Here is a 14,288-nt window from a genome sequence, read left to right on the forward strand (position 1 = left end):
TTTACCAGGGGAGCCTCAGGAGGTGGGAGCGGCGGCGCGCTCGGGGAGACCAACAAAGACACATCCTCCTATTCCTCCGAAAATCGTATCTTACGCTCTTTACAACCAGGACATTTATCACATTCTACTTCCAACAATCCACATGCTTTTTCTTTCTCTTTTTTCCTTGTTTTTTTCTCTTTTTCTTTTTTTTTTTTTTTTTTTTTTTTTTTTTTTTCTTTTTTTTTCTCTTTCTCTTTTTTTTTCTCTTTCTCTTTTTTTTTTCTTCTCAGTTTCCCGCAAGGAACTCATCATAGGGCTTAATATTTCAGGAGTTAATGTACCATTTCGTGGCCACTGCATTCCCCCCGTTTCATATTCAGGCCACACATGATTACAGTAATCAACCAAGGTTTTCCTCCGCAATTCCTGCCCAAAATTACCCTCTTTCCAATGTTTTAACAGACAACCGAGATGAATCCTCAGGGATATCCTTGCTATTACAAGACAGAGCTCTAAAGGTCTTAAAAGGCAGCATGCTGACACTTATATTTGCGCGCTCTTACACACACACACACACGCACACACAAAACCAATATTCGGCCGATTACCAGAACCAGATACCGAACTTGCCTATACTCGTCGCCGCGAGTGGCAAGTGCTGGATCTGCACAGCTTTCTACTTGCCGTGTCTTACGACCAGCGCCCAGAACCAGATACCGAACTTGCCTATACTCGTCGCCGCGAGTGGCAAGTGCTGGATCCGTACAGCTTTCTACTTGCTGTGTCTTACGACCAGCGCCTAGGCTTCCAACAGACCAGATCTAATACTAACCTAATACTAACTTATTTCTATAAGGAATAAAGCACCTTCGGGCTTACCTCATGGTTGTCCGTCAGGCGCGGGGTCGGGCACGGGTTGATGTCTCCTCCAGGAATCACCTGGTGCCGGCTTGGAGTGAATCAGCACGTGAACCGCCCCAGCCGCCTCCGGAGTCCCATCTGGGTCGCCAGAAAACTGTTGCCCGTAACCAAAAACACAAACCAACAGAGTCAGTTTATGCGGTGCTTTATTCAGGGCCCGGGAAGCCTGAGGACTAGCGTCCAAAGTCAGGGTTCCGAAGACTCTCATTTTTGGTTCAGCTTTTATACTTTTTTCATTACAGGCCACGTACAGAGTTACATAAATTTTAGTCACAAACAGTCACATAGATCATGCAGATAACAATAGACAAACAGTCACATAGATCTTACAAATAACAATAGATAGTCATATCTTAAACTGTAAATCCACGGTTTACCATTTCAGCTGTCATTACCACCTGGCCCACCACCTGGATACAATATTTTATCTTGATCTTTGGTATATGGCATCAGTTTGCTTAACTATTCTCCTTTTGATTAATGTTATTGCTGATGGGGTCAACATACTCCTTATTCTCCTTTGATCATTGTTCTTGTAAGGGTTAGCTCATTCTTAACTAGTTACTTATTTCCAGAGTTTTAGTTTACCCGAGCCCCTTCTAACTCTTAATTTGTCCACTTTTAAAATTTTACAACCAATATTATTTTATTTCTACTATAAACTGTAACACTGTGAGCTGGGAAAGGGTCTTGGAATCTTCCAGGTCTCCCAGCAGAAGGTAAGGAGATGCCACCTGCTGCCTTCTCAGTGGTGACAGAATCCAACCCATGGGAACCACCCGGGCTGAGCTTGTACAAACCACGGAGGCAGCCGATCTATTTAATACTCTCTCGAGCCCCTTTCATATGGTCTGGGGAATCCAGGAGGTGTCAGGGCACTGTCCCTTACCCAGTGAGGGGCTGAGAGTGTGAGGATGGCCACGGACCTTACAAATGCAGAGAGAGAGCGTGGTTGGGTCCGGTTCGAAGGGGGCTGGGCCGGGGCAGCACTTGGGACCCCTGCACCCCCTGGTGCTGCCGCGGCTGCAGCGTTGGGCGCTCGGCCCGGCCCTGGCAGGTGCAAACCCCGAGAACAGCTGGTCCGGAGCTGTCGCCACAGGGCAGGGGTGGGAGGACACAGGAGGAGGCGGCTTGGGCTGCGCTGAGCCAAGAGCAGGGCTGGGGGCAGGAGGGAATTCAAACCCAGGTGTGAGATGCACCCTTCCTGCAGCCCTTGCTCTGCCTCCCCCCCTTTTCATCTCTGTCACCACCAGGGCACCTCTTCCCGAAAGACCTCCGGCACCGGCCGCCCCTCTCTTGCCACCCACGGGCCGGGACCACCCTGGGGGGTCCACACCGCTCCGCCATTCCTATCCCCCCCGCCATGCTCTGCCCTCCGCCAGGCGCCCGCCCTTATATAGCGCACGGCCCGGAGTGGGCGGGGATCCGCCTGTCACTCATCCAATTTCGCCGCTCCCATTGGCCCCCTGGGGCCGCGGGCACGCGCTGTGGCCGTTGGCAGCCGTGAGGCGGGAGAGGCGTGAGCGCTGCCTGTGAGGGAGAGGCGGGAAGGGGGCAGCGCCCGGACCGGAACCGGGACCGGGACCGGGACCGGGACCGGGACCGAGACCGGGACCGAGACCGAGACCGAGACCGAGACCGAGACCGAGACCGAGACCGAGACCGAGACCGAGATCGCCTCGGAGGGGCCCCTCTCGTCTCCGGGAAGCCCGGCGGAGACCGCCCGGTGCCGGGGATGAAGCGCAGACGCAGAGGCGGAGCGGCCCAGCAGCCCGAGGCCTGCGATGTCTGGCTGGACACCGCTCAGCTGAAGCAGAGCCCGGCGCAGGTGGGTCCCGGGTCCCGGCCATGGGGGCTGCTGCAGCCGCCTTCAGTGCTGACAGGTGGGGGGTGCCCGGATCCCCGCCCCGAGGGAGCGTGTGGCACCGTGGGTTGGGGGTCCCGTGGCTGTGCGAGTGAGGGGAGATCGGCACAGCCAGGCTGGGTGTGGGCAGAAATATTTCAGGGGGTGTGAGAGGGGAGGATGGGGTTAGCAACACGGCCTTTGGTCCTGAGAATCCTGCTTGAGCAAAGGGAGTAGGCAGAGCCACCTCCATGGGTCTCTTCAGCCTCCCCCGTTCTGTGATGCTGTCCCAGGGAGAGCTGAAGCGTGGAACAAATGTGGGAACTGCTGGAAGAAGGGTAAATTTCTACTCACTTTCTACTTGTTTCTTTACCTCCCCAGCCTCTCATAGCTAAGCCAAAGGTACCCAGTCAAGTTCTGGAATGGAGGCAGGCCTCAGGCCTTTTCACACAGCCCAGAGCATCTCAGCCTCGCACCAAGCAAACCACAATCTCTGCTTTCTTCAGCATGCAGCCAGGTAAGGATGTGGCCCTGTGTATGGCCCTGTAGGAAAGTAGGTTTTAGGCTGCAATAGGAAACCCGTGTAACTTTATATCTTGGCAGCTTCACTAGGCAGAAAAATACATTTCCCTGTGAAGAGTTGTAAATGTTAAAGGTTTGAATTCCCAGAAATAATTTTATTTTGGTCATTAATCTAAATGCAAGCACCATTTCCAGTGTTAGACTAAAGCATAAGTAACAGCAGCCATAGCCAAGCCTCACCTGAGAGCATCCTGAGAGCATTCCCTACAAACCTGGAGCTGCCACTGGGGTGTTGGGAGGCCTGGCACCAGGACAGCCTCCAGGGTGTTAATTGTCAGCTTGTCATAAGCAGTGACAGCCCTAAATTGTTGGTTAAATGCCTGTGGAAGAACTTGATAGATGGATATGAAAACTAAAGTTACCTGGAATGTTACTTGATTCCAGCAGCCTTCCTGTCAGGGGAATCAATGGGAGGTGAGTGAGGAAAGCTTTTTATGAAGGGTTCCACAAAGCCTTTTCTAAAGAAAAGTTGGTTAATCCCAAGTGACCTGACAAAGTTATGACAAGACAACTGGAATATTTAAGTTAATTAAGCCAGCTCACAACCTCTCTGCTTTAGAAGCTGCTTTTGTGCTCTGGAGTACAAGAAATGGATTTGTCTGGGGGTCTCAAATTAACAGAACTGAACTGGCTGCAGAATCCAGGGGGCAGGACTGTGCAGGAAGCTGTGCAGTGGCCACTTCATCAACATTAAATTAGTTTAGCAATAAGCAGATTAGAGGAGCCATTACATAAATTGTACAGTTTAATTAATTGTCAGAATGTTTGTCTTGGGACAGGGCTGTTGATCATTTTTGCATTGGCTTTGATATTCCTGCTCCTTTGGAGTCTGTTGTGTGCTTTTTTTCCCCTCTGCCCCCCCTGATTGCATTCCCTGAGTGTTTGGCTTCACTGAACATTGCTGCTCTTCACCAGCAGCAGAGAGAGGTCTGAGGGGGTTAAGATGTTGGAATGGTTTTTATTTGTGGGGTTTTTTCTTTTAACTTATCCTGAATTGAGGATGAGCTTGTACTGAGATTGTTTTATTAGCTTTTATAGTAAGTGATTTCAGAAGCAAATGTGGGGCTTGATGCCTTATTGCCAGCTGGATGAGTTTCACTGTGTGAGGGGTTTAGAGGTGGTTTTTGGGTTTTTTTTGTAACTCTTGAGCTTCTAAAGTAGTCATGGACTGCCTGGAAAGGTGAGAGGAGAAAGGCAGAGAAGCCAAAGGCTTCTGGAGATGCAGCTCCTGCTCCTCAAGTGTCTGAACCACAGCACAAACCCAGAAGAGCTGGGCTGAGCATGGAGCAGTGGTGCTGAGACATGGGTGTGCCAGCTCTGGCTGTACCAGTTGTCTCCTTTTCAGATGAGAAAGACAAAGAAAACTCCAAACCACCTCCTGTCATCCTGAATAAAGACTGTAAAGGAAAAGGTGTTAGTTTGGATGCCTCCCCTGTGAAGATCTTGGCTCTGCCACAGGGGGAAGCCCAGAAAGGATCTGTGGGAGCTGAGGAGCAGGTTCCAGCCCAGCGCTGTGCACGGAGAGCACCAAGAGCTCCTTTGGGAGCAGAGTCCCAGGAGAGGAATTCAGCCTCCTGCAGGATGGGAGAGGATTCCTGCTCCTTCAGCTTCACCCAGGACTCGGCAGGACACCGCGTCATCGCTCACAGATCAGCAAGAAACCAGGAGGAGAAACCACACCCATGGAGTGGTGTTAATTCTTTAATTGATTTCGCTGCCCCTGAGGATATAAATCCTGCTGCTGTCAGCAGAGACCTCCCCTGGCCTCCTGGCTTTTCCTCCTCTCCTCAAGGACCAACTGGAGCAGAGCCCCTGAGGGAGCACAACTGGAAGGCTGCCTCAGGCGGGCAGGGCTGCGGCAGCCCCTGCAGGCAGCTCTTCACCCAGGACTCGGAGGGCAACAGAGTGATTGCCCACCCCTGCCACAGCCTTCCCTCTCCTGGCAAGGCCTGGAGCAGCTCCAGCCAGCAGCCACCTCGCTCTCACACCCTGGGCTGCTCCAGGAGCTTGGGCAAAGCAGGGGAGCAGGAGGCAGAGGTGGGCTACGAGTTCCTGTTCACCCAGGATTCGGAGGGAAACAGAGTGATTAAACACTGGTGAGGGCCCTGAATGGGGCACCTGAGCACCTCTTGTGAAACCTCAGGAAAGCTTTTTTGGAACTAAAAGCCATCAGAATTAGGTAAGTGGACCTGTTGTGACTGTGTGTGTGGTCCAGCCAGCAAATGCAGCAGAGCCTTGGGCCACACCAGGACCTCTTTGTTCTTTGAAGTTTAATAAATAAGTTTAATAACTTTAATAAAAACAAAGCTTTGCAGGAGTCTGTTTCTGATAGTTTGTGATTACAGCCCCAGTGGCTGTGGCCGGGCTCTGGCACTGCCTGGTTTGTGTCAGGGGCTGCTGAGAGCCCCCTGCTAACCTGGATGTGTTTCTCAGGATCCTGGAAGTCCAAACCAAAGTTTTCTAGACTGAGGAACCACTCTGCCTTCCCATGCCAGCAAGCTTTACTTTTCCCTTGGGCCAGAATTTCAGTACAACAGCCCAAACTAGCACTAGGAGCCTCTTCTCTCCAGGGAGGGAAGGGCTGAGGTCCTGGTGGATCAGGACAATCCTTGGCATCCAGCTGCATTTCTCTGCAGCAGCTGGAATTACACACACACCCCTGGCTCCTGCACATTAATATCAAGCACAGACATTGTCTTATTAAGGCTCCATTTTATATAAAGGAAAAAAACCCATACTTGAAATACAGGCATGAGGAACATCACAGAGAAGGTGCAGCTGAAGGAAACCTCCTCAGTTTGTGAGAACTGCAGCCACGTTCCTGTTTCCTTCTCCTCAGCTGCCAGCTCCTCTGGGGGGTGCTCGGTTCTTAGCATTGGTGGTTCAATAAATAGACCTTTTGAATGCTGAATAAAATACAGTATCTGAATACAAGGACTATTAATGAAACATTAAATTACTGGCAAGAAATTAAGGCCATTCTGTCATGCAACTGTGGGGATAATTCGTGAGTTAAGAAATACCCAGGGCACACACAAACCAGCGAGTGCTTCAATCACTGACTGCAGCTTCATCCTGCCCTGAGAGCAGGGAGCTGCCTTTAACCTCTGTGCTTCAACAACTTCCTAAACACTGAAGAGCTGGAAGCATTAATTAGCTTATGCTCATTATCTCTGTACCATACTCAGAACAAAGAACTGGATGTCTGACATCCCTTTATACTGGAAATGGTTATATTGTAATGAGGCTGTTGTTAAGTTAATGCTTAATTGGAATCTAAAGAACATTGGTGGTAGAAAGAATGTCATCCAGCAGCACTCATTGCACTCTTCCCAAGATCCTTATCAATAATCAACATCAAAATACAAGTGGAAAAGAAATTCCATCCTCTTAAAAAAGTTTTTCTTTCTTAAATACAACAATACATGGAAAACACATCAAATCCATCAGCTCTTCCCTAAGTGAGTGTCCAGAGCAGAAACCTTCTCTGATTAATAAAAGAGGCAAAAGGCTCAATCCTTAGGAAGGCAGCTACTGTGGAGAACATTTTGGGAGCACAACACTTTTGCTTACAGAGTTGAATGACATCATTTCTCCTTCATGGCCAGGTCTTCATCCTTCAGGGCAAATTTCCTTCTCAGAACTTCTGCTATAAGGATGGCCGGGTCTTCCTCCTTCATGGGAGTTCTGTTCCTACACAGCAGACAAGAGCAGAGCATCAGTAAGAGCAGAGCTGCCAAAACTGATGGTTTGCAGTTCTGGTTTAAACATTTTTCTGCAGCACTAATCATCAGCTTTTATTACAAGCAGAGGAGGTGTAAGAACAACAACACAAAACAACAAAAAGCAGCTACAAATTCAGCCCTTTCACATGGGCTTAGTGGAGTTCTTTTGGGGGATAAAGGGTATGCTGAAAATCTTTAAATCAAAGCTCTACAATTTTTAGTCAACTGTGTTAATATCAAGTAAGAAAAATAAAAGTTCCATTACCTACATAACACCCTGCATCCCCTCAATATAAATCTACAAGTGCTGTGGTGTTTGAGTTCAAGAATTCCATTCAAATTATTCCAACAGCTTTAATTAAGCTGTAATTATCCTAAAACATCACAGCTGCAATAGGAGGCAAGTGAGAGGTTGAGACAGAGAAACAGATGAGAGGAAAAGGGTTCAGCTCCAGCAAGACACAGCCTGGAGCCTCTGTATTAACATGGCCCTCTCCTCACCTGCCACAGATGCTGGCACTTCTCTGACCCTCAAAAGTTTCCTTCCTGAGAAGGCTGCCACACCAGTCTGCACTAATTAGAAGATTGATAATTACACTGTTCCATGTGACTGCTTAGTCTTAGAGGCCCACACATTTCTCATCAAGTTAAATCTCAACAGGAAGCACCTCCCAGATCCTCTGGAATTCCCTGAGCCAGTGAGTGCCCACCAGAAGGGCACAGGTAACCCCAACCCCAGCCCTGCTGAGCCTACCTGGCTGAGTCACAGAAAATGGCAGGGATTTTTCTGGGGAATTCTCTCTCCTTTTGCCTAAAATCCTTCAGAATTATTTTTGGATGCCCAACGTGCTGCTTTGCAACAAGGAAGAAGAAGAGGAGCAGGGAATCTGTGACCCATGAATCCTACTCACCCCCCATGAAGGATTTACAGGCATTATCTAAAGAGTGAGAGTTTAAGTTTTGAGCAATATTCACCACTTGGAAAAACAAGAGCACACGGATGTGCTGGGTGCTGAATGTATTTCTCTCATTTGATTACATACATTTTTTCAGCTTTAATTCCTTTTAAACTGAATTAGGCATTGAAACTGTGAGCAGCCATCACACAGTGTGTTATGTTTGGCTGGGAATCTTCCACAGCGTAAGGGCTGGACTGATTTTTGGGCTGAAAAATGTGGAAACTGAACATTATGACTGTGAGCTCAGAGGTAAAGACAGGCAGCACAGCTGATGTTAAAGCAGTGATGTTCTCAGCTGGGCAGGATCCTGTCTCAGGCAGGCAGCAGCACGAGGTGTTTGTGTGATCAGTGTGTAAATTCATCATCAGACAAGTGAGAACTCACCCTGCCCACACTCAGAGCTGGGCCAGATGCAGAAACTGAGAAGTTCTCTGTGTGAATTCCTTCACGTGCCATGTGGGAAAAGCTGCTGAGCTTCCCAACCACTTGGGTCTGCAGGAGAGTCCCAGCCCCTGGGCCCACTGCAGGCAGAGAGAGCAGCAGAGCTCTCACTTGCCAACACACAGCTCTGGGCATCATCAGAGCAAAAAGGAGCTTTTTTTTCAGTTGAAATAGTAAAAATACCCAAACATTGTGCTCATCAGTTTCAGTTCCCTCCATGGCTTTCTATTAATTACACCATTATTAAAAAAAAACAACCCTAAGAAACATGTCAGCACGTTCTGCTCTAGAGAGGTCTTTCCCCTGCGAGTCACATGTACAGAGCAGCACCAGGGAATGAAGAGCCAGTGCCTGCACTGATGTGACAGACAACAAAAAAACCCCATAAAATATAATTAAGAGAGTTCAGGAAGCACTTACAAGTCTTTGCTCTGTTTCATCCTATGAATGTCTTTAAGAATTCCCATCATGTCTGCAAAACTGCTGGCCTTGGAAAGAGAGACAGAATCTTCCTCCTCAGGGTCCTTTGGTTCAGGTTTAAAACACTCAGAGGTTGCAGAACAAAGCAAGGAGACTGATGGGAGCTCAGGGCTTTCCAGTTCTGCCTCCTCCTCTGTGATATCACTGATGACAAAGGAAGTTGTAGACTGGAAAGAGGGTCCAAAACAAGTTACAGGAGAAGATGGGTTTGAACTTCCTGGAGATAACAGATCTGGTGTAAATGAAGTAGAAGCTGAAAAAGAAAACAATACAGGTGGGTAGGTAAAACTCTCACACCAGGTTGTTGTTGTTGTTTTGGTGGGGTTTTTCCCTCAAAACAACAGAATATAAATCTAGAGGACTCACCAACCAGCCTCCCCTGTGCTATGAGAAAGCAAATTCACCATTTTCCACCACCCTCCATGTCCACTCTGCTTCCCGTGACACCACAGAGCAACACGAGACCTCCTTTTATATAAATATAATAACAGTACCTTTTATCCCACCAACCCCCTTATGCATCTCTACCCCTATCATGCCCACCACTGTATCACCCCTCCAGTTCAAACCCTGCACCAGTCCTGGCTGTGTGACCTTCTTCCAGTTTTACAGACAAGAAATGGAGGAACAGAGATGCAGCTGCTGCTCAGGGTGACAGAGGAAGTCTGTCCTTGTGATTCCCCTTCTGATTCCCTCCCCCATAACCATTAAACCTGGTGAAAACCCAGAGCTGGTTCAGGAGCTCCAGCATTTTGCTCTAGATGGTCACAACAATTCACTCTGTGCTCTGACCTCTTTTGCTTCTCATCCTCATCTGTAAAGTGAGAGCAGAATCCTCCTGTCCCATGGGTAAGAGAGGATTTCTTTGCTCATGCTTTAAAACACAGGGAAGATAAGAACAGCTATTATAGATCCCAAGTGCTATTAAGTGAAAATGAGTCTGATTATTTCCAGTGTAAAACACTAAGGGAAAACAACCCAAAACCCAGAAAAATGCTTAGTGCACATCTCTTTGAAAGAACCTTCCTGTATGGAAAAAACCCTGTGCTTTAAAGGACTAATGCCCTTGGCCTCAGGACTAAACTTGTAGATAGTTATCAATTTCCAATTAAGGGATTGCTCTCACTGTATATAATAAAGCAGATTGCACAGTATTTCTTTTTTGATATCAATCTTTCCAAATTAAGTCTGCTAAATAGTTATCTCCTTCATCAGGTTCCCAAGCTCCACCTCGGCCCTAAATCACACCCCTTGGTATTGACTTGGAGCACATGAAGTCAATACCAACAGTTCCCAAACAGCTGATAACAACCAGGCCCACTGCTGAGCAGACAGAAAGAGAAAAAGGTATTAAATGATTAAATAATTCATCTTCCATCTGGATCTCTGGTCTTCCTCATTATTACTCTCCTTGAATTAAACCAGACTCTTATAGTGCACTGCTTGAGCAGCTGTGGAGATCAAGACAGAAGAAAGAAAAGCCCAGAATTCCCCTTTTTTATCCCCATGTGGTTGTTCCTCTGATCTGGCTGGAAGAGGACACACACAGCCTCCCTGCAGGGGATGTCTGTGATGCCTTCTCTTACACTCCCTACACATCACATAAATTCTCCCATGGGGGTGTCTGTAATGACACCACTGATCACAAGCAGATTCCCCAGCTGCACTGAACTAAAATAACCCCATTCTCTCATGTAGAAACCAGCATTTCAACTAAATCAATCAGGCCCCCACAGCTCCATTTCACGTTCAGGTGTGTCCATGGCTCATGGCTGGGCATTAAAGCTGCAAAACTTGTAGCTCTCAGGGCTACAAAAACCAGGCAATCACACGTGTCTGTCACAGATGATGTCACAGATTCAGTCTCATGCAGAAGTAGCACTCATTTTCATAACAAAAACATCTCACTCCTACCCAAACCAAGACTTACCCCTCACACTCACAGTTGACTTAAGGCACACCTAATATTTTAATGAAACAAAGTGCTGCAGATGAGGTGGCCTCCAGACCAAAAGCAGTCACAAAGCACCAGGTGGTATTTCTTAAAAACAAGCTGGAAATCCTCTAATGATGCCAAACACCTAAACACTGAACCAGCACTGAGCTGACACCAAATGTGTCCCACCAAGGGGAACCAAAGGGTTCAAATCATCCTGTACAGAGGGAACACCCCGGGTCAGCAGCTCAGCCCCTCTCCTACAACAACAAAAAAACCCCCAACCCTCATGAAATTCCTACCTGACTCTGCAGCAACTATTTTAGCTATCTGACTCCGGAGGTGACTCAGCTCATCCTGGAGCTCTGTTGTTCTGCTCAGGGCTGGCAACCCAGGTTTCTTCAGGGCAAGCAGCTTCTCTTCCTGCTTCCTCAGGTTGGGGACTGACGCGTTTCGCTGTATAACAGTGAAGGGACTCGGCTTCCACTTGTGCTTCAGAGGACGAGTGTCACTTCTGCAGGACAAAAACCTGCTGTCATTTGCAAGGCCCAGGCCCCTCTGTGACAATGACAGCAAAGCTTGGCCTCCACCCCAGGACAGGAGATGTCAGCACAAGGAACTCAGCCCCTGCACCTCCACCCGCTGGATGTGCACTCTCTGCCTGGTGAGGAACAGAAATCAGGACCCAAGTGGCAGAAGATGTGGTGAGAGAACACAAGGACAAAAGTTGGGGAATGCTGACACAGTTTCAAGTCATTTCTCTCCCAGTAACTGTGTCCATGCTGGGCAGGGTGCTGGACACACGTGGGAAATGTCACTCACCTGTTAACATTTGCCTCTGATTTCAAAACCCCTTTTATCTTTCACAAGGTACCAGCTGGCCTGGTTTAAGGACAAAAGTCAACTGACCAGAACCAAATTCCAGGGAACAGGATATATACATTTATATGCATATCCTGGGACAACTCAACTTTCTAACCAGAAAATACCATGGATCAGGGGGCTACTCTGCAGAGCCTGTCTGGGAAAAATGTCATCAGAGGACTGGAAGGTGTGAGCATTGGATCAGTGTCTGACCTACACTGTGTGAAACAAACCAGTGTATAAAATCAAGGAGCAGCAGACACAAAGAGGAAACCAACCTGACTCTGGCATATGTTTCTTCATCATCTGCTGCAATCCACACAATGTCTGCCAAGGTGGGGACTGGAGGGACATCATTTAAATAGAGCTCTGAAACACTGGGGAGAACCTAAAAAGAAGAAAGTTACATTAAGGAGATGGCAGTCCTGCCTCCTGAAACTGCCCCAGCATGGGCTGTCAAAGTCTTCCTCCTCTGCACCTCTCAGATGTGTGACAGCAACACCACTCAGCTTACAAAACCAGAGTGTTTCTGTGTGTCAGCCCCTGCACGTGCTCGGGGTGTCACAGGCAGGGACAGCTGAGCACCCTGCCAAGGCCACGTGCAACACTTTGCTGCTACAAGTCCCAGTGTTGTCCTTGACCTCCTACAGTGACGTGGGTGCTTCCATAAACCCTGATGTACTGTTTAGGAAACACAGACCCAGAGGGCATGTGGCTTGCTGGAGGTCACACAACAAAGCACTGGGTCAGACACTCCATGCTTCTGTCTTTTTGAGCTTGCTAACCCAGTCTTCACAGACACTATTTAAGGAGGTATTTTCCTCAAGTTGCAGACTATCACTTAGAAGAACAGAATTTCCAAAAGAAGGAATAAAAAAAATCTTAATTTTAAGTATACAGCTACACAAGTACTGAGTACAACTCTGCAGCACGTGGTTGACACAAGAGCAGCTTGTGGCAGTGCCTTGTCCTGCTCAAGAGAGGCAGCTTCCTAGACATAGTCACCAAAACCCTTAAAACTCTGCTTACCTCAAAGGTTGCTCTGGGGCAGGGTCTTAGGGGGAGGTTTGACCCAATCCTCCTGACAACACTTCGTGCTGAGCCATGGGGTTTGTTCTGCCAGATGGGGATTGTCTACAAAAGTCAAAGCAACACAATTAATTTCAAGACAGTTGCTCTACTTTAAATTTCTTATAGTGGAAACTGACTGACACAGTTCAACAGCTCTGATCTCTGACTTTTCATTTGTTGAGTGATACTTTGAATTTGGAACAAAACCTGCTGATAACTAAGGGCCCCAATTCCATAAAACTTTGTGTTTTTCAGCTGAGCATACATCAAATCAGCCAGTTCCTAAGAGGCTGCAGTGTTTTCAGGACTCAAAACTAAAAAGCATTCAGTAAAAGACACTGAGCTACAAATGAAAACATGGCAAAAGCAGGAAAGCAGAGGGGCCCAGGAGAAAAACACCAGCAGCAGAAAACTTATTTAAGGGCACACTCTCTCTTTCACATGAACTCTAATACAAGCAGCACTGGTAGGACTGTGAACCTTTCTTAGACGACAGCAAAGTGACAGTGACCATCCCAGCCAGACAGTGGAGAGTGGTTTTCGTTTTGGTTTTTTTTGGAACAGCAAAATGTTTGAAGTGATCTCTGGATAGTTCAGAAATGGATTCAAGAGGTGAAGTGCTCTGTCCTTTGACCACCTTCTCCTCTGCCTTAGGGCACTCACAGCTCTGGGGACAGGAGAATGACAAATGACAATGACAAACCCGAATGCAAAGAGGTTTGTGTCACACAGAGCAGGGCAAATCCATCACTTTATTTCTTGCTGGAGCCCGGGAATGCACACAATGCCTCAGCACGGGTCTGACATTTTAAATTCCCGACCTGTATTTTAAACCAAATCTCCGACCTGGGAGGCAGCGACTGCCAGGAGGAAAAGGGAGGAGGGGAAGAAGGGACCCGAGGGGACGGAAGGAAGGGACGGAGAAGGGGAATGGGCCCAGACTGCCGGTGCTGAGGGCGGCATTTGGGGCGACATTTCACTCACGGAGTCCGCTGCCATCTCCTGCTCTGGCGATGGCCGCCGGGGCGGGCTCAGGGCTGGGTGCTGCAGCTCCCACCGCCACGGCCCGGGCTCATCTTTTTACTCCTCCGTTCCTCCACCGCTTCGGTGCTTCTCACTGGAAGGACAAAAGTGACTCGTTGCGGGCTGCAGAAGTGACACGGAGCCACTCGGGGGACAACCAACCCGCATCCCCAGCACCGGCCGAGGGACGGGGAAAGGAGAGGGGCGGGCTGACTGCTGGCCGCAGGCGGGGGTACCAGCACCGAACCCACCCCTTCCCCGTCCCTCGGCCTGTACCATCCCCTTCCCCGGTCCCCGGCGGTACCTGAGGGGCGTCGGTGAAGCTCCCGACCCCTCCGCCGCCATCACAGGAAGCAGAAGCCGCCTCCCGCCCTTCCGCCGCCGGCCCCGCGCAGGCGCTGAGGTAATGGCGGCCGCGGGGCTGCGGGACCTGACCCAGCCCGGGCTCCTCACCGCATGGG

General features: G+C 48.8%; 2 protein-coding genes across 3 annotated transcripts; one reads left to right on the forward strand and one right to left on the reverse strand.

The window, feature by feature from the left end:
* The first annotated feature begins 2,529 nt into the window (after window positions 1-2,529).
* Window positions 2,530-5,540, forward strand: AUNIP (aurora kinase A and ninein interacting protein). Its single transcript, XM_030464256.1, has 3 exons — window positions 2,530-2,731; window positions 3,128-3,263; window positions 4,674-5,540. The coding sequence occupies exons 1-3, from the start codon at window positions 2,639-2,641 to the stop codon at window positions 5,426-5,428; spliced, it is 984 nt and encodes a 327-aa protein (XP_030320116.1). The 5' UTR covers window positions 2,530-2,638; the 3' UTR covers window positions 5,429-5,540.
* A 483-nt stretch (window positions 5,541-6,023) lies between these two features.
* MTFR1L (mitochondrial fission regulator 1 like) lies at window positions 6,024-14,254 on the reverse strand. Of its 2 annotated transcripts, XM_030464259.1 has the most exons (8): window positions 14,132-14,254; window positions 13,789-13,921; window positions 12,763-12,867; window positions 12,012-12,121; window positions 11,172-11,383; window positions 8,874-9,186; window positions 6,902-7,021; window positions 6,024-6,234 (listed from the first exon to the last, which is right to left on the reverse strand). In XM_030464259.1, the coding sequence occupies exons 2-7, from the start codon at window positions 13,801-13,803 to the stop codon at window positions 6,916-6,918; spliced, it is 861 nt and encodes a 286-aa protein (XP_030320119.1). In that variant the 5' UTR covers window positions 13,804-13,921; window positions 14,132-14,254; the 3' UTR covers window positions 6,024-6,234; window positions 6,902-6,915. The 2 variants fall into 2 exon arrangements, with proteins under 2 accessions (XP_030320119.1, XP_008499781.1); XM_008501559.2 differs by having other exon boundaries at window positions 6,024-7,021.
* Between the last annotated feature and the right edge of the window lie 34 nt (window positions 14,255-14,288).

This window comes from Calypte anna, chromosome 23 (genome assembly GCF_003957555.1).
Source record: "Calypte anna isolate BGI_N300 chromosome 23, bCalAnn1_v1.p, whole genome shotgun sequence".
NCBI classification, from domain to species: domain Eukaryota; kingdom Metazoa; phylum Chordata; class Aves; order Apodiformes; family Trochilidae; genus Calypte; species Calypte anna.

Excerpts from the sequence above, each read along its gene's own strand:
- AUNIP (XM_030464256.1), top strand. The coding sequence starts at position 2,639 with ATGAAGCGCAGACGCAGAGGCGGAGCGGCCCAGCAGCCCGAGGCCTGC. Across the intron at positions 2,732-3,127 it reads TGAAGCAGAGCCCGGCGCAG|CCTCTCATAGCTAAGCCAAA; the intron begins GTGGGTCCCGGG and ends TTACCTCCCCAG. Across the intron at positions 3,264-4,673 it reads TTTCTTCAGCATGCAGCCAG|ATGAGAAAGACAAAGAAAAC; the intron begins GTAAGGATGTGG and ends TCTCCTTTTCAG.
- MTFR1L (XM_030464259.1), bottom strand. Across the intron at positions 12,122-12,762 it reads GCCCCAGAGCAACCTTTGAG|GTTCTCCCCAGTGTTTCAGA; the intron begins GTAAGCAGAGTT and ends TCTTCTTTTTAG. Across the intron at positions 11,384-12,011 it reads GAAACATATGCCAGAGTCAG|AAGTGACACTCGTCCTCTGA; the intron begins GTTGGTTTCCTC and ends TTTGTCCTGCAG.